This window comes from Hyperolius riggenbachi, chromosome 1, assembly GCF_040937935.1.
Source record: "Hyperolius riggenbachi isolate aHypRig1 chromosome 1, aHypRig1.pri, whole genome shotgun sequence".
Classification (NCBI taxonomy): domain Eukaryota; kingdom Metazoa; phylum Chordata; class Amphibia; order Anura; family Hyperoliidae; genus Hyperolius; species Hyperolius riggenbachi.
Genome location: NC_090646.1, coordinates 91,153,642 through 91,180,621, shown reverse-complemented (window position 1 = coordinate 91,180,621; position 26,980 = coordinate 91,153,642). Strand labels below are relative to the sequence as shown.

The 26,980-nt window shown below is 44.8% G+C and overlaps 2 protein-coding genes across 9 annotated transcripts in view; one reads left to right on the top strand and one right to left on the bottom strand.

Moving 5' to 3' along the window:
• Positions 1-26,980, bottom strand: part of LOC137563743 (peroxisomal acyl-coenzyme A oxidase 3-like) — a 372,185-nt gene that overhangs the window by 163,961 nt on the left and 181,244 nt on the right. For both annotated transcript variants that reach the window (XR_011030424.1, XM_068276637.1), the window contains exon 18: positions 8,741-8,795. Coding sequence is in view for 1 of the 2 variants with exons in the window: in XM_068276637.1 (XP_068132738.1) it covers positions 8,741-8,795 (55 nt within the window). In the remaining variant the exon portion in view is untranslated. The remainder of the gene's footprint in view (positions 1-8,740; positions 8,796-26,980) is intronic.
• The window catches only part of LOC137563764 (serine protease HTRA3-like), a 116,784-nt gene that overhangs the window by 88,540 nt on the left and 1,264 nt on the right, over positions 1-26,980 (top strand). For 5 of the 7 annotated variants that reach the window (XM_068276688.1, XM_068276705.1, XM_068276723.1 and 2 more), the window contains 6 exons: positions 3,438-3,632; positions 9,118-9,150; positions 11,832-11,946; positions 14,945-14,993; positions 17,462-17,557; positions 19,690-21,461. In XM_068276688.1, the coding sequence (XP_068132789.1) occupies positions 3,438-3,632; positions 9,118-9,150; positions 11,832-11,946; positions 14,945-14,993; positions 17,462-17,557; positions 19,690-19,855 (654 nt within the window). In that variant the 3' untranslated portion in view covers positions 19,856-21,461. Of the gene's footprint in view, positions 1-3,437; positions 3,633-9,117; positions 9,151-11,831; positions 11,947-14,944; positions 14,994-17,461; positions 17,558-19,689; positions 21,463-26,980 lie in introns of those variants that run through there. The other 2 variants (XR_011030433.1, XM_068276676.1) reach the window with 2 other exon arrangements.

The following is a 26,980-nucleotide window of genomic DNA, read 5'->3' as shown; positions in this document are numbered from 1 at the left end:
CTGTATCATGAATAAAGACATTATGTCCACTCGCATTGACATTTGCGAGTCTGATTCTGAAGAAAGTATTGACTCTCCACCCAGTACTCTGGATGAGTCAATATTGCCTTGTACAATATCTCCTGCAGTGTCCCTAGAGGCTCATTTAGGTATTGCTGCTATTTTCACCTGTTTTTCTGCAGTTTTGGAATTGCAAGGTAGTTTGACTGCTACGCAGAATTCTGGGTGCAGTGAGATTAAAGTTAGGGAGTCAGTGTGTGGTCCAGTGAATATGCCTGTACATTCCCCTCATGATTATGAAATTCAATCTCAGTTTATGGTGGAACCTTCCTTGGGACATCTGCCCTGTCCACAAGATAAAGTTCCAGTTTTGCCCTGTAACATGGATAGTTCAGAATCCTTCCTAGAAAACTTGAAAAATGATGTTCCTGAGGTCTTGTTTGATGTTCTGGAGGTCTCCGAGTTCCTCCCAAAGGGTGCAGAACTTGTAGGAGATGTCTCCTGCCCCCCAAGTCCTTCTGAGGTGTTACCCTCTTCCGTAGGCATTGCTGCCTTGCTGGCTACCTTTTCAGCTCTGATGGAGCTTCACTCATATGTAGTCAATGATGATATTATTGTCACAGAAATTTCTGAATTTGTATCCGAGTCTTCTTTTGAAAGTCCAGTGCCTGTGACCTCCACTCATGATGATTCTCTGCCCGGTACTGGTTTTGGTCTTGTCGTGCCGGACTCTGAGGTTGGCAGTTCCCCAACATGTCCTGAGGTTTCTCCTGTGCTGGTGTACCCCAGTGTGCTCTGTGACCCAGAAAGCCCAAGTGTGCCTCGGTTACCAGCGTACTCAGATGCTTCCTCGGTGGAGACATGTTCTGATTTAGCCTGCCTGCTTGCATGCCCAGAAGTGGTCCCTGAAAGTCCTGATCTTGATGGGTGTCCTGCTAATTCTGAATCTGGAATTGTCATAGGTTCCATGGGGGTGCTTGGTAGCTCTCCATGTGAGCCTGGTGAGCTTTCTGGCTTCTTGGAATCTCTGCAGAGCTTCAAGGCGTTCTGGGAGATTCCGAGAGAAGTTTTGTTTGGTACCCTGAATACGATCAACAGCGGCTTTTGTTTTGAAAGAGACACTTCGAACAGGTTTTGTGGCAGATTTGGTATTTTCGGACGCTCCTTGGAAGGTGGTGGGTATTGTCTGGAGGGTGTCGATGGCTTCTTCTCTGGGATCCACAGTCCTGATGGGTGTTACGCTGAGACTTGTAGTGCTGATGGGCATGTTTCGGTGGCTTCTGTTTCCGATGAGGTCGGTTTCGGGTGGACTGACTCTGGAATTGGACCTTGTCGGGCTGTCCCAACCTTCATGAGTCTTCTGTTAGAGTTGTTTGAAGATATCACTTTTGAGGGTCGTCTGGAATTCAACCCTAGAAGGGGGGGGGGGGGGGGTACTGTGAGAATCTGCTCAGCTGCCTGTGTAAACAGGCAGCTTTTTGACCACTGTTCAGGTCTGCATTCTGCAGGTCTCTTTAAGAGAGACTTTTTGTCTGTATTGCAGTTTGCTGCTGAGGAATTTGCATACATTCGTTATGCAAATCCCCTACCTGCCTCCTGTGATGACTGGCAGTATAAAGGTTGGGATTACCCACAGTCCTTTGCTGGTCATTCCTTCAGGGTTTGTAGTACACACTCCTAGAGAGTGTCAGCCATGCTACTTCTTGTTGAAGTTATCTTAGAGTAATTCCTGGAAGCTGTGCTAGGCAGATTTCCCTAGTGCAGTGAGGATTGTTTATCTGTTTGTTTGTTCTGTTGCTGTTGTCCTGTCCCAGCGGTGGTCGACAGGAAATGGTTCTGATCTCTGTTCTTGGAGTATAGCTGGTGCAGCAGTTGCTACCAGCTATCTCTTCTGTTCTGTCTCCTGGGATCGCGCTAGCCACTTTTCGCTAGCGCTGGGGATCCTTCTGTTCTGTCTCCTGGGATCGCGCTAGCCACTTTTCGCTAGCGCTGGGGATCCTTCTGTTCTGTCTTCTGGGATCGCGCTAGCCACTTTTCGCTAGTGCTCTGGATCCTTCTGTTCTGCTACTCTGTACCTGGATCGCACTCGCTTCTCGCTAGTGCTGTGGATCCTATCTCTCGGTTGTCCCTGTTTTCGTGTGTCTGTCTTGTCTGCTACGGACGCTTGCTGGAGGCTCGGTGAGGTAACCGTTAAGCAAGCGTTCGCGTCCTCTGTTTCATGTTTGTCTGTCGATGGTTAGTTAGGCGTGCTTGTCTCTATTGTGCTTATCATGTGGAGACCGCGCGTAACCGCGTGCACTGTTGCGAATGAGTGCGGTGTTCGCGGTTAGCTAGCGTTTGTTATTTTCCATATTTCCTCATTGTATTATTTGCTGTGCCTTTGCTACTCTCGTGCTCCGCCTAGCTGTAACCTTGTGTCACGCTTGGCGATCGCACCTCTCGCGATCGCGTTCCTGCTTTGTATCTGCTGTGGTGTGTGCACAGTCGTGGGTTGGCGACTAGTTTTATGCACACACACACAATCTGTCTCTGTGCTCACTCTCAATCACTTCTCTTGCGATTACAGTTCTTCCCTTCGTACAATTCCTGTCTGGCGTGTGTGGTAAAGCAGAGGAGCTGTTCCTCTGCACTCCACAGCTCCACCTGCCGTCAGGAATTTCCCTCTGCAGGTGCATTGCACCTACTGCTGGGTTCCTGCAAATTTATACGCTTGTGGAGGAAATCCGCCATGTCAGCGCACGTCTGGTGCGCTGACCACGGAGACGATTCCACAATCGTTACAGAGCTGGAATATTCTTAGACTGGCACATAAAACTTCTCAGCAGCTCTCCAGTATGATCTCAACATCGGAGAACTCCTGATTTTAAAGGGAACCAGAGAGGAACGTACAGGAAAAAAAAGAAAAAGCTTTTATACATACCTGGGGCTTCTTCCAGCCCCATAAGCCTGCATCGCTCCCACGCCTCCATCCTCCGCTTCCTGGATCGGCGGTACCGGGTCCCGTCACTTCCGGGGGACGCGGCCAATTGTCCGCATCACAGCGGCTCCCTCCATACCCGTACGCATGAGGCTGCGCAGTAGGCAGCCTCATGCGTACTTGTATAGAGGGAGCGCTGTGTGATGTGGACAATTGGCCGCGTCTGCCGGCCGACTAGCCTACTGGCGGCCATGACGGGACCCGGTACCGGCGGATCCAGGCAGCAAAGGACGGCGGCGTGGGAGCGATCCGTGCGTATGGGGCTGGAGGAAGCCCCAAGTATGTATGATATCTTTTTCCTGGGGCCTCTGGTTCCCTTTAAGCACATTTCAGGCTAAAGAATATTGGTTTACCAGCTTATCTGTGAGCAGATACAGTACTAGTAAACATGCTTGAACACAGTCACTAATGTATCCTGGTCCTCATGTATAAGAATAATTCCACTCTTCTTCCATTTTAGAAAAAGCTGCCAGTTCTGACATTGGGTCAGTCTGCAGATCTTAGACCTGGAGAGTTTGTGGTGGCTATCGGAAGTCCGTTTGCCTTACAGAACACAGTGACCACAGGAATAGTCAGCACAGCTCAAAGAGACGGCAAGGAGCTGGGCCTGAGGGACTCTGACATGGACTTTGTGCAGACTGATGCCATCATTAACGTAAGTTTCTTTACTTGCAGTGGAGTCTGCCTGTGCATCATTTTTTTTATAACACAGTAAAGGCTGTGATCCATATGCAGATAACTTTTTCACCTAGGAGATCATTATTTTATATTCTCTTTATAATACCTTTTAATCTTTTTGCAATTTAAAAAGTACAAAAAAGTACTATCAGAATTATTTTATAGTACTTTCTTGCTTGCTTGGGGTTTAAAAGGCGTTTTAACGACAAGGGCCTCAATTCACGGAGCATTATCAAACGTTTATCAAACACTTTATCAAACGTTTGATAATTTACCTCATGGGTAAAATCTCATTTTGAATTCACTAAGGTGTTATATATTTGTTGAACGTTTTATCGGTAAAACATTCGATAAATATATAACACCTTAGTGAATTTAAAATGAGATTTTACCCATGAGGTAAATTATCAAACGTTTGATAAAGTGTTTGATGAACGTTTGATAATGCTCCGTGAATTGAGGCCACTGTGTGAAAATAAAACCTAGGAGAAAACCCAGGAGAAAAATGTAATTGCATATGGCATAAGATCATTAGTTGCCAAGAAAGAATGGCGCTAAGTCAATAAACTTTTCTAATCTTACCTGCAAAACACATTTTCAGCACCAAGAACTTAAAGGGACTCCGAGCGCCTCTCATGGGCATGCGTTTAAGCCAGACGACTTCCAACAAAGTCGTGTTATGACCCCTCTGGAGGAGCCTCTTGCAATGGCCATGCGTGTCACTTCCTCTTCCTGCTTCATTCAGTGATGCACTTCTCTAACAGAGAAGACAGGGGTGACCCGGAAGTTATAACATAGCCAAGATGGCAGCAGCGATTTTTAAATTGAAATTGAACGGAAATTATTTGGTGTAGAATGGCGATTCAGGCATCAAATGAAAGAGGAGAGCACAAGCTACAGAAAGGTATGCATCTTTGCAGTACTGGTCGGAGTCTCTTTAAAGGCATCCCCTTGAGAGGTGCTAGGAGTCGCTTTAAAAAAACTACAATAAACTATATAAGGAAAGTACCGGTAATATAAACGTTAAGGTAATCTGGAAAACAGTGGCGTAGCTAAGGAGTTGTGGGCCCCGATGCAAGTTTTACTTGGGGCCCCCCAAGCACTCTATACATAGCAATTGATATGGCGCACCAAAACCTGCCAAGGGCAACTACAGTGTCAGAGGTGCAAAAAGGGGTTGGGGAAAGTGTTTTTTACCTATTACCACTATTCAAAGTAGCTATAGAAGTTATTATTATGAGCACAGAACCAATAGAGAGCTAATATTGTAGTTGAGGTAGGGCCCTTTGGGGCCCCTCTGGCCCAAGGGCCCCGATGCGGTCGCAACCTCTGCAACCCCTATTGCTACGCCCCTGCTGGAAAATATGTTTTAAATAGGTTTTTTTTAGTTGCTAGGGGAAAAAATGTATTTTACTAGTCATTTGCAAAAACAGTTTAATGAATCAAAGTCTTTTACTTGTAAAACAGTCCTGGAACTCAAGACCTCTATATTGTAACACACAAACTTTGCACACAGCATGAGAAAGCATTGGAACATGAACAGCAGAACATCTGAATTGGGTGCCAGACAGGTGTGCTATAGACCACAATGTTAAATTGCAGATATACGGCGCCAAGGTGGTGTTTTGGAAGCCCGTTATTAGCCAATTGGCTAACAGTAGTCAATCGGCTAGTAGCAATAGGAGCCAGTCTGCTGGTACCGTTGATACTGCTTTTAGGCAATACTAGCCTATCGGCTATTAATAATAATAGCCAAACAACTTGTTGTTTCATTGTGAGTAGCTGATCTGTACAACTACATCGGAAGTCAGGAGGGTTAAGGTGGCCACACACCATACAATCTGACTGTACAATCAATCACCAAGTTTACCACTTTCAAGTAGTATAAGAGACTAACTGAAAAGTATATACAAGTCACAGTGAATCTATTGCTGTTATACTACATGGATGCTGGTAAGATTGTATAAAAATTGTACAGGCAAATTGCATAGTGTGGGCCATCTTTAATGTTAGGGATTAGGAGGACGGTTACTGTTAGGCATTAGAAGGACGGTTAGTGTTAGGCATTTGGATGGGGGTTGGTGTAAGACATTAGGAGAGGGCTTGATGTAAGACATTAGGAGAGGGCTTGATGTTAGGCACAAAGAGAAGAGGAAAGTGTTAAGGTGCCCATTAACGGTACAATTATTTCACCAAATGCAATCTTTCAATGTGATCTGAATGATCAAATTGTATATAAAATTTGTGGTTTATAAAGGCAATTGATAAGAAACAATTCTTTGGTCGATTTCTTAATAGGATAAAATCGATGTGAAAGTTGGATTTTATGATCGCATTTGAAGAAAGAATCGTTCAGTAAATGTGAACAATCGATAGTTACCTTCAGATTAGTTTTGATCATTCAAATTGCATCGAAAGATCGCATTTAGTGAACAAATTATACCGTTAATGGGCACATTTAGGCATTAGGAGGACAGTTAGTGTTAGGGATTAGGAGGACGGTTAGTGTTAGGGATTAGGAGGACGGTTAGTGTTAGGCATTAGGTGAGGGTTTAGTGTTAGGGATAAGGAGGATGGTTAGTGTTAGGCATTAGGTTGGGAGTTGGTGTTAGACATTAGTTGGGAAATTACCCATTGGGAGAGGTTAGGCCCGGTTCACATTAGCGGTGGCCGTCCGGAATCGCCGTGCCGGAGCCGGACCGCTTGCAGAACAGACGGAACGGACGCACGGCAATAGCAATGAAAGCCTATGCGTCCGTTCACATGCGTCCGTTCTGCCGGACCGGAGCCGGACCGGATCCGGACCGGATCCGGACTCCGGCGTCCGTTCCAACATGCGCTGTTTTTTGGTCCGGCTCCTCCGGCAGCCGTATCCGGAGCGGAGCCGGACTGCACCATCCGGCCAATACAAAGCAATGAGAGCCGGAGAGCGCACAACACACTGGCTACAAAAACCGGACGTTCTACCCCACTTCCTATGCATTTTGGATGGGGACCACATGGGCCCAGCGTTCAAAGAGTGGGGCAGCAGCGATTTCATGCTGGAGCTCTTTTTGGCAGCAACATGTCTGATGTCTGATAACGAGGAGGCGAACAACAGGAAGGAGAGAATTCCCAGGTTTACGAGTAAAAAATGCCTGGATCCATGGTCCCAACTGCAGTCTCTGTATCCACGGATGGTCTCCACACGTCCACCTGTCTCCAACAATGACCCCAGACCCTTCTGCTGACCTCCCAGACCCCAGGTATTTACAGGATGTTATCTCCTTAAGAAACCGGATCCGGACCGCAACCGTGTTCACACCGCACGGAAACCGGATGCAAACGGACCGGATCCGGACCGGATCCGGATAGGAACCGTACGGATCAGGTCCGGTCCGGCTACGGTGCGGTCCGGACATCCGGTGCGGTTTTGACAAAACCGCAAGTGTGAACGGGGCCTTAGTGTTAGGTATTAGGAAGGTAAGTAGTGCCCAGTTCAACATAAGCTCTCTCTATAAAGAAGGAATATATCAGCACAACCCTTGGAGCAATGATGAATATGGCTGTCCATAGAGTATTCTATTCTTATGTAGTCACATAAGGAAGCCATTTGTTTTGGCATTTGCAGACACAACTTGTTTTTTTTTGTATATAGCAAACCATATCTCCTTTAGATGAATCATTTTAACAAGAAGGTTCTCTACATTGCTCAGTACAGTATGGCAGGTCTACTGGGAGAGGGACTCTGTGGAGCATCTGCTGACTCCAGCAAAAAAAAATCTGGATGGGTTTACATGAGGAATCCACACATATTAGTCATTAATTAGAGAAGTCTGGAGCAATCAACTTTTTGCTGGGAATGAAAGTACCGTGGAAAAATGAGAGCTGCCATTTAAACTTGTTAACGTTTGCAAGCTCGGGGGCTGCCATTGCTCACTGTTCAGCAAGTTACTGAGGCTCGTTTTTCAGCTGAAGGACTGGGAAAAGCAATCTTTCAGCTTAACATAGCCAGGGCCGGATTTCTGGAAAGGCCTCAAAGGCCCGGGCATTGGGCAGTTGCAGCCTAAGGCGGCACTTGAACATGAAATGGGTTGCTACATATAAAAGCCGACGTCCCAGGGAGTTGTACATGAAAGAGAGGAGCTGCAATACATAGATGTTACATGTGGAAGAGGGGGCTACACGTGGAATGGGAGGGGCACTGCTGCACACATGGAAGGGGAGCCCTAACATACTTGACCTGGGGGTGGAAAAGGTATAAATCTGGCCTTGGTGATAGCATTGTGCATAGTCTATCTGCGGCAATGATGTCCAGAGGACCACTGACTTCTGCACATCACAAACCACAACAGGCTCCACTGAAATGAATAGGGATTAGTGTATGTGCATCTCCCCAATCATTGCTGGGCACTGCACCGCTTTGTGGACAGGCCACTCTCACCATTTATTTAAAAACGCTACACATGAAATGAGGAAGGGCTGTATATAGAATGGGACAACACATAGACGACAAAAGGTTGATTCACATGGCAACAGAAACCTGCTTTACATGAAATGTGAAGGGGCTACTATGCTTAAATGGGCCACTTCACATCATGAAAGATGGGGGGGTGGGGGAGGACTACAGCACTTTGAAAGGGGAGGAGGGCTACAGCACTTTAAAGGGGCTGCACATAGGAGAGGCAGGTGCAGCAGCACATAGGAGGGGGGTGCATAAATGGAAAAGAGTTGTACATGGAAGGGGTGGGTGCAGTACATAGAAGGGGGGCTGCTGCATATGGAAGAGGTGGGTGGGTGCAGCACATTGAAGGGGGGCTGCTGCACTTTGAAGAGTGGTGAGTGCAGCATATAGAAGGGGAATGCAGCACTTAGAAGAGAGATGCTGCTGCACATGGAAGAGGTGAGGGGTGCAGCACAAAGAAGGGGGCTGCTGCACATAGAAGGGAGAGGCTGCACATGAAAGAGGAAAGCTGCAGCACATGGAAGGGGGAAGAAGTTTTTGTATATGGAAAGGAAGAGCTTCCCTCTCCCATGTTCAGCCTCTCCCTTTCAAGTGCTGAAGCCTCCACCCTTCCTTTACACACTCATGATGATGATACTCACATATAAGTCCTGGCCGCCACGCTGATCTTTTTGGCTTCAGTGCTTTTACATAAACCTGGAATAAAGATGCAATTTTTGAAGCAGGAGAGAAGGCAAACACCCAATGCTTATTCTCTCTGCATCAGTTACATCCAGCTGAAGAGCAGCCGATCAGCAGGACAGCCAAGAAACCAAATCGCTCAAAGTTTGTCACCAATGGCAGCCTCCATATTTATCTCAGTATAGTTCAAGTTCCAAGAGTTTGATCTGCTTTTTGCTTTCATTACTCCGGTTAATAAATATTATTTTTGCTTGTGAGTGCTGTGTACAACTGAATGTGTTTGTACTGTGCACGGCCTAATCATCTGTATAGTGATTATGTGTTTGGTGTTTTACAGTATGGAAATTCTGGAGGACCTTTGGTAAATTTGGTAAGTATCTACAGGACTGGAATTCTGGGAAGGCCACAAAGGCCATGGCCTAGGGCGGTAAAAATCAGAAGGGCACAGGACTTGGAGACATAAGAGGTCACATGTAAAAGTAAATCGGCTTTCCTGCTTTGCTCTGGTCTGCATGAATTCCAGAGATCCTTGCATCTCTCTCACTTGTGCAGTGTGTGTGATGACAGTTAGCATCTGCTGTCACCTGATGATTCTGTTCTCTGTATGATGAGAGGGGACATACAAATGGGAGGGGACATACAAATATGGCTCAAGTGGGCGATGTTACAGTTTAACAGTGTGCTGACCAGAAAGCTGTTATGGGGTAATGGCCATTTTCAAAATGGAGGACGGAGAATTCCATTGATTACAGTGGATGAACAGGACGCGGTAGAGGAGAAAGAGGTTGAGGAGTAGACTACATGGAAGGTAAGTATGACTTGTGTATGCTTATTTTGACTTTTAATTTTCAATTCAGGTTTTCTTTAAAGAGACACTGAAGCGAATTAATTATATTATATATGTTTTTTTCGCTTCAGTGTCTCTTTAAGAAATGACAAGCAACATTCTTTGTGTTACAGTTTAACTCTTTCCTGACTTTTTTTTAGTTGCAGCAAAACATTGTACTGTGTTAGCCATCAGTGAAAGCAGGATGTTTTGAAAGAATGACAACTGTATAACATTTATTTATATTTACAAAACAACCTATGCATCTCCTGCTGACTGTATATATATATATATATAGCTGTGTTCCCTAACATCTTGTATACAGGAACAAATCTGAAGATGGCTTATTAGCCAAAGGCTCACTGTTTTTCTTTTGGTTAGCCAATAAATGGTATCATTCTGTTAAAAAACTTCAAAACTTTCTGCTGATGGATTTTAAGGTCTGTCTTAACTTGCCCTAAGTGCTAAATTGCCTCTGTGTAAAGTACACCTGAGCTTATACTAGGTACACACAATGCCATTTTCTGACAGATTTACTGTCAGATTGACCATTTCCAACATCTCCAATATGCTTTCTGATCGATTTTCTGAATGATTTTTCATAGAAGTGAACGGCAAATTGATCAGAAATCAGATCAGACATCATGGAAATAATCAATCTGACAGTAAATCTGTCAGAAAATTGCATCATGTGTACCTAGCATTACACTACATCTATGCCTGTGTGTGTAGTTTAGGATCCTTCTAATTACTTGTTCTATGGTTTGGATGGGCTTCTCTCCTTTGCGCTGCACTGCCCCCTGTTTGTGGCTCTGACTGCAGCAAGTGGCACAGAGGTCAAAGAAGCAGCTCTGTTCACTCGGGCTCCTTGTAATTTGGCGCTCCTGTACGGATGTACTGGGAGTGTTATGGGTATATGTACTTGACAAGTGCTGCTCATACATGAGCATCATTTCTGAAGTATGCAAGCCCAGAACACTATCGGCTGCTGTTCATCCAGGCTGGAGTGCAAAATGACATGGAGTGAACAGAGCATGCACTGCTTCTTTTGTTGAACAGGGAGAAAAGCAGCAAAACAGAGGGGTGCCCATTCAAACCAGTGATCACTAGTCAGAGTTGGACAGAATTGGGGGGAGGGGGGCACAGTTGGTGGCAGCGGACCTGGGGCACTGGAAAGTAAAAATCCGGCCCTGAGTATCTATATTGGTAACTATGCCAGCAGAGATACCATTACAAAACTGCCAATACAAACAGTTGTTTCAGGTGACAGATTTAACTACTTTAGGACCACGGTGATTGAAATCTATGCCCTGTTTTGGTGGGCTCCTGGCTGGCAGGGCGTAGATTCCAATCACCGCCCGCAGTGCGCATCCGCCGCTCCCATTGGCTTACATTGATAGACACGGTCAGGAGCCAATGAAAGCGGCTCCTGACTGGCTCACATGACTCTGCCGTCATAGAGACGGCAGAGTCTATGTCAGGAGGATCCCAGGAGGTGATGGCGGGTGTGTGCGGCGATTCTTCGGGATTCCGTCGGTATTGTACCAGCAGTCTCTGGTCCCCCCCGCCGCTCCCCACCTCTGCTAGCTTCCTCCAATCGTAAGCCAAGCCGTGACCCAGGAAGAACCGGGTTCTCTTTAAAGAGGAACTGTAGTGAAAATAACAATGAATAAAATTGCTTATCTTCATTATTATTCATTTATTGATTATTTAGTTCATGTTTGCCCATTGTAAAATCTTCCCTCGCTCTGATTTACCTTCTAAATGTATGTGTCACTGGCAGTGACATCTTTAGTTCTGCCACGTGATCTGTACAGAATGTTTGCTACTGAGATTTCTATGCACAGAGGGAGTTACTGCTTGCTTGGCAGTTGGAAACCGCCATTATTTCTCACAATGCAATGAGGTTCACAGACAGCGAACTGTCAGGACCATGGTCATGGCATCACACAGTGGGAGGGCTTTCATTACAATATCAACCATACAGACACCCCTGATGATCAATTTGTGAAAAGGTAAAACTTTCTCATGGAAAGGGGGTATCAGCTACTGATTTGAATAAAGTACTGTACAATCCTTGGTTACATTTCCTCTTTAAAGAAACTCACATGCTTACTTTATTTGAAGTCTTTTAATACAAGGCAGTGTTTGTGGACTGAATGCTGATATAGATTGTTGGCGCTCACGTACGTATAGATGTCATTGTGCCTTTCTACCTCTTGCAGGATGGAGAAGTGATTGGCATTAACACGCTGAAGGTAGCAGCGGGGATCTCTTTCGCCATTCCAGCTGATCGCATTTCAAAATTCATGAATGACTCGCAGGACAAAAAATTGAAAGGTAAAGAGGAAGGCTTCTGCTTCTGAGGAAACCTCTAACCAAACCGTATGAGGATGTAAATGTGGCAGCCAGAGCAGGGACAAGGTCCTCCAGCACCCAAGGCTGAGACACCAAAGTGCACCCCTCCATCCCTGCCACCTCAGCTGTCACACACTGATTGCTATTAGACTAAGAGGGCCACAGGGCCCACAACCTCCCCTACACCTTAATATCTAGTTATCTGGCTTGCAGTCACTGCTATCTATCCCCTTTTTAGGAATGACAGCTGAATGAATTGTGCGCCCCCTCCTACACTGCGCCCTGAGTCTGGAGCCTCTCCAGCCTATGCCTCGGCCCGGCCCTGGTGGCAGCTCTCATGTTTACATTCTCAGCAGGTCCGGTTCTAGACTTTTTGCTGCCTGAGGCAAACGTGTGAGAATGCCCCAGGCACCTTGAGGCTCGGTTCCCACTTGTGACAGATCACGTGTGGCCAGCCAGAGTGGACAGTGTAATGTCCTCTCCGATGGTTGACTGTGGCCCAGGTCAGATGCGCGTATTGCCCCATTGGCTATATGGGGGAACACAGGCCCTTCCGGGATTATTGTGGACTGCACAGAAGTGCAGTACGTTTAAAGGTGAACTTCAGCCTAAACAAACATACTGTCATTAAGTTACAATAGTTGTGTTAATAAAAATAGATAGGTAATATAATCTCCGTTACCCACCCTTTTTTAAAAGAACAGGCAAATATTTGTGATTTCATGGGGGCTGCCATCTTTGTCATGGGGGCAGCCATCTTTTTTTCATGGGGGCAGTCATCTTTTTGGTTGAATGGAGGGGACAGGGATCATAAGACACAGTTCCAACTGTCCTGTGTCCTGATCACCCCTTCCAGCTGCGCGCACTTGGCTTCAAATCTCAAATTCAAATTAAATAAAAAAAATTGCACCAAAACAGCAGAAGGAGAACAACAACATCAGGAATCCCATCATGCTTTGCACAGCATCAGGGGAAAAATCCCCGGGCAGTTTTCTTCTGTGCAGCTAAAAATGAGGCTTGGGTAAGAAAAACAGTTCTGATGCTGTGAAACTGTGAAAGAAATGCCAAGCCTTTTCAGTTCTGCTGAGTAGATTTTTAGTCTGGAGGTTCACTTTAACCCAACTGATTAAACAGATACATTGCAGGCTGACAAGTGTGAACGGCTCTCATGTATAAAATAGGAGCCGTTCACTGTCAGTTTTACAATGAGCATAGAACGGACAAAAAAATGGCCATTCTCAGCTCAAGTGGGAACACGGCCTGAAAAGGCACTATTGGGAAATAATCCATTAGAAGGTAAAATAAATAACACAACATAGAAGTGGAAGAAGTGTGAAGAAAAAAAATCATGAAGAAAAAGTAAACTCGATAACTCCCAATAATAACAGACTCTCCTGGCATCCCTCACATGTGTATTCAGCGATGGAGCTGCAGAGTAGCTCACTCACTTGGGCCAACAAAAGCAGCTGGAGCTAAAGTAAACCTGAGAAGTAAAAAAATATAAATACCTGGGGCTTCCTTCAGACCCCTCCAGGCTGATCGCTCCCTCCCCGTCCTCCTTCGTCGCCTAGATTGTCCGTAATTTGGCCCGGAAGTCCTACGATCTGGGGCATTCCGCGTATGCGCAGCCTAGCCGCACGCATGCCCGCATCGCTGAGAGCATTCTGTGACTGCATAGTACTACTGCAGAGGTACAGAATGCTCCCAGGGACGGGTGCGTGATGGGGGAGTGTGTGCTGCACCTATGCCGACTGGCACTGAATGAGGGATTTTCGGAGACAAATTGCAGGTGGTCCAGGCAGCGGAGGAGGACGGCGAGGCAGCGATCAGCCTGGAGGGGGCTGGAGGAAGCCCCAGGTATTTTATACATTTTTTTTACGTCTCAGATACACTTTAAAAAGTGTACCCTAGGTGGTTTAGAGAAAAAAAGAGACAGATACTTGCCTAAGAGGGATCCTGGAGAAGCTTCCCACACACCTTGGCCCCCACCGTTGCCTTGAGTGGACCCAGTGGCGTAGCAATAGGGGTTGCAGAGGTAGCGACTGCATCGGGCCCTTGGGTCAGAGGGGCCCTCCCTCAAGCACAATATTAGCTCTCTATTGGCCCTGTGTTGGTAATAATCACTTCTATTGATGCTTTGAATAGTAGTAATCATTAACACACAGTTTCCCATCCGCTACTTGCACCTCTGACACTGTTGTTGTCCTAATCAGGTTTTGGTGCGCCATATCAATAGTTATGTATAGAGTGCTTGGGGGGGGGGCCCATGTAAAACTTGCACCGGGGGCCAATAGCTCCTTAGCTATGCCACTGAGTGGACCACTGAAGAAAATCTGACAAGAGCTTGTCGGATTTCTAATTGCGACTGCGCTCCTCTTTATGCAAATGCGTGTCCTTACTGCACTTGCACAAGGACGGCCATGCCAGTGCAGTAAACCGGAGTTGCCCATTCATTGAGCGTCTCCGTGCTTCGGACGCATTTGTGTTTGATGGGGACCACAGACGCAATCTTCAGGAGGGTCCCGGACAGTGGCTGTAGTGGCGAGGCAGACACAGTATTAGACCTAGGTGAGTATCTCTTCTTTGCATGTTTTGCCGCCCGTGTTCTCTTTACAAGTAACAAAAAAAAACCCTTCTTGCTTTCATGCTGTAGTCCATGAAGATCTATAGTTTATTCTAAACACAAGTCTTTCAATAGCATTAAATATATAGAGAAAACCTACACAAACACAAATATTTATGAACAGCGTTATACAACATGTGAAGATTCTGTATACTTTCCTTCAGTGTGAAGTTTGCAGTGTACACACTGTGACATTTCTGATTTATCCCTCAGTTTGTTTACACGATGTCTACACTGCAGACAACAGATCTGGAAAAAGTTAATTTTTTTTTTTTAATAAAATCTCTTTCTTGTATTTATTCTTATGTGGTCTGATGCTAATATTCCCAAAAATGCCGTCTTTGTTTGTTTCTTCAGATGGGAAGAAGCGTTTCATCGGGATAAAGATGCTGACCATAACTCCCACGTAAGTGCAGAAGAGGAAATTGTCCGCATGCCAAAAATGAGTTTTTATTGCCTGACTTGGAGCGCTTCGAGCCGCAGTGTTTGAAATCTTTACAAAAAAACATTTCTGGCAAAAGCCCGTCTACACGCTAGAAGAGTGAATGTTTAGGAAAGAGTACAGAGGCAGATTTTTGGTTCTGATCTTTTTGTTATTGTATTGTTAACTTTTATAGGGCCTCATTTGCTATTTGGGTCATGTATTTATGTTACTGAAAGGCACAATTTGCTACTTATCTCCTTTACTTAGGTAGCAGCATTATCATGCTACCCAGCCCTTTATGGAGTGCAAAGAACTATTTACATCTGTCCACATACCTCAGGTGGACTCCCTGCAACAACTAATGCTGAGCATACACGGCGCGATAGTTATCAGTCGAGCCGCTCATGGCTCAATTGATAATATTCAACCTGTCCGATCCCCGCGGGCGGACAATGGAGGAAATGAGCGGTTGATAAGGATCTGCCCGCGGGGACGAGCGGGAATCGATGCCTGCGCGGACGAGCGGGATGCGCCGGCATTGAGCCAGCGGCTCAATTCCGGCGCAGATTTGCACCGTGTATGCCCAGCATTAGGCCAATTTTTGAATAGATAACAATCAAAGGACAACTATCAGTAACCAAGTGTTCTAAAATTACAATGTACCCAAAATTATGTCCAAGTAGCTCTGTAAGCATTTTCCTACTTTTCATGTTAAAAATCAGAGGAAAAAGCGGTTTTTCATTGTGTGTAGGTTTTAGCTGCCTTGGAAGGATTCATTAGCAAAGGGGAGTCTGTACTTCCTGAGAAATGTGACAATACAGCCAGTGCTGGTCTCTGCATATCTCGGAAGAATACAGAGTATTTTTCTTTGACAGTAGAAAACCCCCAAAACTTTAGTATTAAAATCCTGCTTTGGTATTAGGTTTCACACACAGTTATAGAATGTTTACTTATGCTGCACACAAATACTTTTCCTCCTGCTAGCCCTGCATTACTGTATTCTCTGCAGACAGCCGTCCCTGATGGCCGAAATAATGTGCAACTGCACGTGTGGCTCACGTGCGCACCCGGCTTGATCGTGCGCACGTCGATGTAAGCCTCATGCGCATGAGCAGTTCAGTTTTTTCAACATGCGCAGGAGGCTTACAGCAATGCGCGCGTGATCGAGCTGGGTGCCCAGAAGTGTCGTCCATGCGTAGTTGCGCACGACTGCCCGAAGTCGCCAGGATAACGGGGTCACCTGACAGCAGGGGACCCGGAGGACGCTGAGGGACCTTGTAGGCTATGGGGGGCTGGAGGAAGCCTGAAGTAGGTGCCGATTTTCATTTTAAAGCTCTGCTCAGCATCCCTAAGCTAGTGAAACCTGTCATCTGCTAAAGATATAAAGTACACACAGGGTTAACAGATGTAGGGAAAGGGATTCCCCCCTCCCCTCATGATTCACTGGTTGGGTGCCCTGGTCCCACATCCTGCCTCAGTGAATTTTGAAAGGAATTTGATAACATGAAAGGAAGAGATAAACAGGGGGGGGGGGGGGGGGGTATACAGCAGTACTTAGGAGCACCTAGACAAGCTATTCCCATCTCAGTAAAAAAAAAAAAAACATGTTAATTGATGTCCTTTAAACATCAGTATGTATTGGGATGTAGTTGAAAATTGTAGTACACAGGAGAAAACCTACATTGGGGTGTGGTTCTATGCTGATGAGAGATCCAAAGTGTTTCTTCTCCAGGCCAGTATTGGGAGAGCTTGGGGTATAAATTGCTGGACTGCTGTAAACAGGTGTTTCTTGTCCTACTCCGAGCTGACTAAGGAAATCTGCTTACCACAGGTTGAGGAGCACGACTGAAATAGATATCCACTGTTTAACCATCTGCACAGGTAAAGCTACACCAGACTTGTGGTTGCTCAAGTCTGACATGGTGAAGATTTGCCTACACCAGCTCCTGAACTCATTTACACAAACTGCTGCTCTAATGAAAGATGAGATCCATGTGATCATTGTGATTGGCTCACAGTGATCACAGGGTAAGGGGCCGAGTGCAAATAAAAAAAAGGATACCCTCTGGTTAAGGATATCCGAGATGACAAATTAAATCTAGCTTCACTTACCTTCTGTGGACGGGGCAGTGCACTCCCAGTGATGCTTTTGCGTGCGGGGTGGGCGTACACCCAAACATGCACAGAAGACGCTGACAACCAATGGCTGCCAGCGGGTACCCAGGAGAAGACCAGAGCCGCAGCGAGGGACACAAATGACTTCTAGGGGCTGGACGAAACCCCAGGTAAGTAAAGTCAGATTTCATTTGTCACCTCGGATATCTTTGACTAGAGCCCAAAGCCGCACAGTCCTAAAGAGGTTAATCTAAGATAAATATGGAATATATGCCTATTACACTATATATACAGTTTAAACATGACATGCTAATGTTTATCTCCTTTGGTTCTAGACTTGTTGAAGAGCTAAAGCTGAAAAATCCAGATTTTCCAGATGTTACAAGTGGAATTTACGTTCATGAAGTTGTGCCTAATTCTCCAGCTCAGAAGTAAGCATCATATTATATCTATAGATAAAGTCTTGGAGAATGACCTGACAGTTTGTCTTATTAGAGTTTGCTAAAAGCAGGGGGGGACTTACCATGAAGCCACCTGAATCACATGATTCAGGTGGCAAAATCTAGGGGCGGTGTTTGGGCAAACAGTTTGGGCCACCTGGCACCTGCTTCCGCTCTCTTGCCCGCCTTCCTGGCACACATACTACCCCACCACATCCATGCAATCCCCAAATCCCCACCCTCATTCCACTGTTGGTTCCTGCCCCGACCAGTGGGTGCCTGAACCAGACCGTCCAATCACAGCTGCCCACTGCTACTTTTGCTAACTTGGATCTGATGGTCTCCTGGGCGGGACAATGGAATTGTTATTGGGCCAATCACTGCACTTGATCAGTAGCAGTGATATCTGATAGGTGCATCCTCCAAAGTTTGCTTCAGGCAGCGTAAAACCTAGAACCGGCCCTGCCTAAAAGTGAAACTAAACTCAGAACTTCCTCTTTTCTTTAAAAGATTAGCCACAGCATGATAACCTGTTTGGGAAAAAATAATTTCTTCATCGCAATTTATGGAATTTGAAATTGGAAAACAACAAAACCCTGAAGTTTAATTGGTTTCACCTTTTGATTTTCTTGTGCAAGTAAAGTGTCCCTTCTAGCAGAGATCAATGTGCTGGGTCCTCTGGTGATCATTCTGTTGCTTGTGAGGAGAGGACTGGAAATACTTGCTTTGTGAATAGATTGTGAATAGATTGAGTGGGTGAGCTTTGAATTTGTTAGTTACTTGTCCTGGATAATTCTCTGCTGTGTTTGTAAGCAGCTGAATCTGTGCCTGTGATCTTCTGCCAAGACCATGGAGGCAGCTTGGCTCACAGATGCCACCGGCAGTAACAGGCTCTATAATAAAACCAGTGAGTGCAGGGATTGTACTGCCCAAGGCATGCTTGAGTGATGCTATCCGGCCTCTCATGCCCAATATTACCAGATACAATGCCAGGACAGTCGCAGACTTTCCCCCTAGAGGTGTGTGGCGGACCCCAACTACTAACCTTCCCTCCCTCTGATATTCCACATCAGGTGTTTTTGTAGCTACACTTGTTATGGGTGTGAAGATTCTTAGGGCCACACTTGTTTTATAACCCTTGTAAGATGGACCCCCAGGCTGTCAGGGTCACCAAGGGGAGGCAAGAGGACAGTTATGAACATTAAGGGGCCGCATCAACGTTTTTCTGGTGGGCCCGATGATTAGTAGTTATGCCATTGATGTGGGTGGCATGCCAGGGTTACAGTGGTGTGTATAAAAAAATACACTTCCAGAAAGGTAATCCGGAGAGTAGAAGAACAGCATATTTTATAAAAGGTATGAATTAGGTTGTTTTTCTATAGCTTAATATTTCTGAACTCCCAAACTATCCAAATCCACCTTATCAAAATTCTGTAAAGGGAGATATATTTTATCAAATTATTTTTAAATTTTTGAGCTCCTGTCAGTATGGGGAGACCCACTAGGGCTTTTTGGTACTGCTTGAGCTGAGTGCTCCGGGGTAATCAACCCTCTGTGAAAAAGTTCAAGCAGATATTTTGGTGGGATTATATTTCATACATAACTGACTGATCAGAAGACCACTTGTGACTCCATAATAATATAGATATCTGATAAGACACCACCCAAATACAATCTAATTTCCCCAAAAAAATTCAGGTCTCAGTGTAAAATGTAAGTAAATACAGAATGTCATGATCTGCAAAAAAATTAAAGCAAACTTAAAGTGAAAATAAAGTTATGGGATAATAAATTGTATGTATAGTACTGTTGATAAGTAGAACATTCGTAAAGAAGTACTGAGGGTTATATTTTTATTTTCAGTTTAATGGCTCCATTTTTAAGATTTGATTCTGTCACAGCCTTCTGCAAAATCTGCCTTGTTGAGCTGTAAAACAAACAGAAGTAATGAAGCTTTGAACTTTCTTGCAGTAAAACCTTATTTTCTGCCTTTTCCCTGCCTCCTAATAGCCTTTTTGTCTTAAAAAATTCAAGCAATGGCTCGTTAGGGCTAAAAATGGTGAGAAATTATAAGGCTTAGTTCTAATTATATTGTATTATATAAATATATTATATTTCTACAGAGGGGGAATCCAAGATGGAGACATCATTGTGAAAGTCAATGGACGGCCACTGAAGACATCTAGTGATCTGCAAGATGCAGTAATTCACGAATCACCGTTACTACTTGAAGTTCGAAGAGGGAATGACGACCTGCTGTTTAACATAGAGTCTGACGTTTCCATGTAATGAAAAGAAAAATGAAATAAAAAAAAAATAATAATATACAAATTGGAACATTCAGCTCTAGAAGGTCAAGATCCACAGAATGGAAAGTTCTGAGAGCATTGCCTCAAGAAGGTCAGAACGATCTGTGTTCTCTTAAAAGTTACACAAGATGTTTTCCATCGAAGCACTTGGAACTGCAGCCGTTGCCAAACTCTCTCCTTTTATGACGTGCCGCAGGTAACTGGTTTTGGCAAGAGATTCATCTTGCTCAGTTTAGTATTTATTTGGATGCAGAAGATCTGCAGTGAATGTTGGAAATGGAGAAAAAAATCTTTATGGAAATGAGTCAGCGATTGTTTCTACTGTAATGGAAAGTTGAGCTGAATCCGTACTGTAGGTCACAAACAAAGAACTTGTCGGTCAGTCAAAAATGTTGAGGGTTTAGTTATAACAAGAGGTACAAAGACAACTAAGGAATACAGTAATACATCTGGATGCTGGTGATGTTCCTTAGGCTAGTAGAGTAGTTTGTTTTTGTTTTTTTGTCATAAAATACATAAACTTAAAGTTTTGCATAAAGCACTATCAACAAGTAGACTATGGCACATGAACAGTCCAAGAAGTTCCATGCCTATAAAACAATTTCACATGTCAAGTTAGAGGCATGGAAACATTGCCAATAAGATACAATAAAATGTGAATCCAATTATATCTAAATACTTCTTAAATAATATATTGAGTAAAAATTAGCCAACCTTTTATATATGTTCTGAAAACCTCACGTTCCACCCATATAAAGCCCTAGAACAGTGGTACTTTAAAATTGAGACCAATTTTTCCTGGAGAAAATTGTCGTCTCATACCATTGTCAGGCCCTCCCTCTAGTATGCCTGTGAAGAATGTGTATTTAAATTCTTACATCACTACAAAGATCTGGGGCACCTCTGAGCACAAATGGAAGGAAAATTGTGGCAAAAAGTAGCCGTGGACTTGACAGCTTGGCCAAATAATGTATGTACCTAGCAGGAGTGTAACTAGAAATCAGTGACACTTCTCTGCCCCAAACAAAACACTGGATGATCATAGGTAAACAAGCATGTATCCCAGTTAAACATTATGTGCCCCCCAAATACCATAATTGGGCAATATAAAACATATATAAGATAGCGCTGCAATTCAAAATACAAGTCCACAAGCAGAAAATTCAGAAGATAACAATCCTAAATGGACAGCAACCATCCTAAAATATTCTTCAAGCTTGAAGACATGCATGACAGAATAGGACTGAAAACCTCCACAACACCCGCGGGTTAGGAGAGATGGGTCAAACAGCGCCTCTGGGGTGTTTAACCTGCTGAGCGGTCTGGACGAGCTCAGCTCGTCCAGTACCGCCGGAGCCTGCCGCTCAGGCCCTGCTGGACCGATTTGGCTCAAATAAAAAGCAGCACACGCAGCCGGCACTTTGCCAGCCGCGTGTGCTACCTGATCGCCGCTGCAGCGCGGCGATCCGCCGCATGCAGCGGCGAAAGAGGGTCCCCCCAGCCGCCTGAGCCCAGCGTAGCCGGAACAAAAAGTTCCGGCCAACGCTAAGGGCTGGATCAGAGGCGGCTGACGTCAGGACGTCGGCTGACGTCCATGACGTCACTCCGCTCGTCGCCATGGCGACGAGGTAAGCGAAACACGGAAGGCCGCTCATTGCGGCCTTCCGTGTTACTTCTGGCCGCCGGAGTCGATCAGAAGAACGCCTCCGGAGCGCCCTCTAGTGGGCTTTCATGCAGCCAACTTTCAGTTGGCTGCATGAAATAGTTTTTTTTTTATTAAAAAAAAAACCTCCCACAGCCGCCCTGGCGATCTTAATAGAACGCCAGGGAGGTTAATTAAGCAATCCCCAGCCTGTCACAATCATCCTTTATGCTCTTATGCTGCTTGGTCTTCAAAGAGAATTCACCTCAGTTATAAAATAGACATGCTTCCATTGTGTAAAACCATGCAAATGTTTAATGAAATTTAAAATCCATACTCATGCTCTTTTGCAGTATAAAAATTGCTCAGAGTTTCAATGGGCTCTACCCCATGCGGTGGCCGCCTGCCTGGCTGGTCTTCTCCCCTCATAGGCTTCCAGACACCAGCTCACCCTGCCAGTCCACGCTGGATTCACTTCCTCATTTGTGAACGCACACCTGAATTTGCTGCTTGTGGACTTGAGTTTATTGATGTAAAGAAGGGCACCACCATTTTATGCATCCATTGTATGATATATATCAGTACAGTGTTTTGAATAGGACCATAATTGGGCAGCATATTGCTACAAACATAATCAAAACAGTCGAATCCCTTCATAATAAACTCCAAGGGACTGGGCAAAGTGGTTTAACATATCAGAAAGTCATACTCAAGCACATAAAGTATACTGTAGTACTGTATCTTCATTCAGTTCTTCTTTAAAGGAATACTGTAGGGGGGTCAGGGGAAAATGAGTTGAACTTACCCGGGGCTCCGAATGGTCCACCGCAGACATCCTGTGCCCTCGCAGCCACTCACCGATGCTCAGGCCCCGCCTCCGGTTCACTTATGGAATTTTAGACTTTAAAGTTGGAAAACCACTGCGCCTGCTTTGCTGTGTCCTCGCTCTCGCTAACGTCACTAGGAGTGTACTGCTCAGGCACAGACCATAGTGGGCCTGCGCAATACACTCCTGGTGATGTCAGAGGGAGAGAGGGCACGGCCGGGCAGGCGCAGTGGTTTTCCGGCTTTAAAGTCTGAAATTCCAGCAGTGAACCGGAGGCGGGCGCGAAGCATCGGTAAGTGGCTGCGAGGGCACAGGATGCCTGCGGGGGACCATTAGAAGCCCCGGATAAGTTCAACTTATTTTCCCCCGACCCCCCTACAGTATTCCTTTCAGCTAGATCAAAAAGCAGTGCTCAGTATGCAGGGATTTGCATGCAATAATTATGCATCAGCTTGCACAGGAAGCTTAGATCTCACCAGTTAATGTGGGTACAGTACAGTACATGTAGAGTACTCCTCTGTCCTTATTTCTGTGCAGCATGGATGATGCTGTAGGGTTACAGCCAAGCACAAGCAAGTCACAGATTAAAGGCAATTCCCTCAGTGATCAGACAGCAGCTTACACAGGAAGCATAGATCTCACTGGCTGGTGCTTTTGAGGTAGTCCACAATGCCTAGAGTAGTGTGCAGATACCACATAGGCTACAAATGGCTGCCAGTCCACCCACTGACCATGGCTCATGACTTAAATATGACGCATGCGCCCACCCCTTTTCCACTATAGCCAGATACAAAATACCACAGGGGCCAAAAAACAGGTTTATTATAACAGATGTTCTGTTATATCAGGGTTTACTATTCCAGGCGTTACTCCTCTATACTTATAATGGTGCGTGGCTGAGACCTGAACATTTTTTAGTTTACTATACCCGAATGCTTACTTTAGCAGAGTTTACAATAACAATATAATATTGTATAACGTATCACCCCAAACAGAACTGATAAGCTTGTGTAATGTGTACTCCCAAACATAAATTTGGCAGTGTTTTTTCCCAAACAACGTGATTAGACAGTATATCCCTCAAAAACCATAATTAGGCAGTTCTAATCTCTATACTACATACTTAGGCATGTCCCCAAAACAACATAATTTGGCAGTTTTTTTTCCCCTAAAACCTTTTCAAGCAGAATGCCCCCCCCCAACACCATAATAACACCTTCCCGCAAAGCTTGGTGACTACATAAAAGCCCACCATACTCCACTTCCAGCTCACTAACATCCTGCAGCCTCCCTGTGTTCAAGCAGGGATCTTCCCTTCATGGCCCAGTGTCAGGTGGTGTGGCAGCAGCAAGTATCACCCCATATAGACAGCCATTATAAACAGGCTTGGCATGCAGAAATATCACTGTTGCCTACTGTTTTTCTGCAGGTGGAAGATTGAAAATCTGGATTAATTAGTCCCACAGATGTATTGAGGCAACATATGGGCCTTAAATATTTAATCTCAATTAAAATTAAATTGCGATTATCTGCACAACTTTTTATATGACTGAATAATACAGGTAACAAGTAAAGGCGTTCAGGGTCAGAAACAACAATTTTCCTTCTATTGAAAACTGCTGACATTTAACACTGGATTCACATGCCTGGGTCCACTACATGGTACTGTAAACAAACACAAACGTATATTTGTGAAGTTTCCATCGAAATCTAGTCATTGTAGAATACCATATACCATGTGATTCTTATAGAATTAAAGAGTTATAAGTGTATAATGAAAACAATCTATGCATAGTCCTATGCTTTTCCCACACTGGCTAGTATGCGTCCTCATGTAAGAATTATACAGTATTGGCCAAAGATTTGGACATTGAGGAAAATTTGTATTGCAAACTTTGCTGTCTAGACATTTTTTGATTATTTCTTTTTTTACATGTTCCTATGGTAGACTGAAGAACAGTTTTAAACATTCCATATATTTTTTGAAAAGACATTTATTGACAAATGCATAAACTTTATGTCAATATTTACAGTGTTGACCCTTGTTCTTTATTACCTCTGCATGCTGGATATCAGCTTTGGTTAAATCCTGACTGAGGATGGTCCATTCTTGCATCGTTAGTGCTTAGAGTTGATCATAATTTTGTGGGCTTCTGCTCATCTATCCGCTTTTTGAGACCACAAGTTCTCAGACCCGGAGAGTTTCATGGCCAAAAATCCAAAATTTCAGTTTTAGGCTCTCTGAGCCACTTTGTCATCACGTTTGCTTTTGCTTCATCGTGCGCATAAATATACAGATCTTCATGGAATTTCACCTGGATTGTTGTGAGAAGTTGTTCTTAGAGGACATTTTAATACAACTTTTCATTGATGGCACTCCCTTGGATGGAATACAGCCCCTCACACATATTGTCTCAGGATGCCTCACTCTTGGCATAAAACCGGATTTATGGTAGCATTCACCTTTCCTTCCAATCAATTATCTCAAAACAGTCAGAAGAAGGATTTTTCAGAGAAAATAAGTTTACGTCAGTTTCTTGCTGTGCAATCCTTGTACTTTTTGTAGAATTTCAATCTATCTTTAATGCTTTTCTTGGAAATAAGTTACTTCTTTGTTGCTTTTCTGGACACAAGCTTTGTTGCCCAAAAGTCATCTTCTCATTGTGTGTGCAGATGCATTCCCACCCACCTGCTGCCAATACTGAACAAGCTCTGCACTGGTGGCAACTCAATTCTGTGGCCGACCCCTCAGGAGGAGATGGTCCTGACACTCTGGGACCCTCTGAAGCCTCCTTCACTGCATTTAATACTTTCACCTCAACATTCTCAAATTATCCAGTTAATGGTTCTTTCTGGTGCAATATTCTTAACAGCAATTTCCATGCATGTGAAGCGATTCTGATGGAAGTAAATGATGGCTGCATCTTTTTGTTATGAGGCAACCATTGCTTACACAAACAGACCCCTCTTTTATAGCAGTTATTTCAGCTTTACCCATTTATATCCTCACCCGTATTAATGATATAACTAGTGAAATGAAGTAAGCAGACCGTTATGTGCCAAGGACAAAGCACAGTGAAAAGTGTTTTCTCTGATAAACTTTTTATGCTAATAAAGTTCTTTGCAATAAATTAATATGCTTCTGAACACGCTGCACAACAATGTAAAAATGATGTGAATTGCCACCACAAAAAAACTTAAATTAAACCTGTTACTTACAAAAAAAAAAAAATACATACTTGCACAAGTAGGGAGAAGCCACTGGACATTGCTGCTCAAATCCGGATCCGGGAGATACCCGGATAGTTGCCATCAAGATATCTCCCAGTAAACCTGGGCAGGGGGGGTCACTTACTAACACTTCCTCCTTCAACCCGGGAGGAGGAAGTGTTTGTAATCACGTGACCACCGCTTGGACCGCATCGTGGGAGGCGCCGAGGGACAGACCGAAGACGTCAGACAGGTAAGATTGCCCCCTCCGGGGAGGTAACTGGGAGATATCCGGATAGAACTATACCGTTGTCTCCCAGATCCGGATTTGATCAGCACCGCCTCTGGATGCTCCGTAGACTTCTCTGTTCCTCTGCAACCCCTACAATGCAAGCAGGGACTATCTTCATGCTTGCGGCAATGCTCCACTCTATGCACAAGCGTGGCCACACTTTGCGGGCGCCATTGGCCTGCCAAAAATGAGTGGCTCCAGGCTACTGCACAGGCCATACGTTGTGCCTACACAGTGTGGCCATGCTTCTACCTGGTGGGGAGCATAGCCACAAGCAATCTTTGACCAAAATGTAGTAGATTGTTCCAAGAAGGGGTGTCACAGTCATGTAAGGGGCTAAAATTTATTGAACAATCTCAAGCTAAGCGGCATAACTATAGCAACTGTGTGGGCTTGCTCCTCCCCCTTCTGCAGAGAAGCGCAGTGGAGCAGTTTAATATTTAGCTTCTCCAGCACTGCTTCTGGTCTCCTCTGATCTTCCTGACAGCCACATTAACCATGCTGCATACCTCAGGCTCCCAATGCAAGTCATGTGATCGGAAAAAGGAGGTATGCAGCTTAGAGTGTGTGACTTTCAAGAAGAACAGAAGAGACACAATGCATCGTTGGAGCAGGTAAATATTACATTGCTTTGCTGCGCAACTCTGCTATGTGGAAAGATGGTGCTGGGGGGAAGGTGTGTGTGTTTTACCAGCCATATGGGAGATTGAGTGGTTTGGATCCCCAGAGCAGACCCCATGCTTTGTTGGGGGGTGGGGTCTCTTGGGTTATCGCTGCATCCCTGCTCAAACTGACAATGATTGAGTCAGAAACACTGTCACATGTGTGCTTCTTTGGATGGGAAGGCATTGTGCTGTTACTGCTTACAGTGATGCACATTTGAAGCTCTCAAGGGCCACCAAAAAAAAAAAAAAAAAAAGGCAAGGAAGGCCGTATTCAGCTCGTGGGCCTTGTGTTTGATACTTGCTGTATAGAGGGTACTGGTACAGTGCAGAACGGGCATAGGGAGACCAGGGAAGCCTTTGGACCATCCACAGGCTTTCCTCTACTGAGGTATGTAGTTTTTTTTTAAGGTTTCAGGTACCCTTTAGGCTGCTTACACACTAAGACGTTACAGGCGCACGTTAGTGCAGCC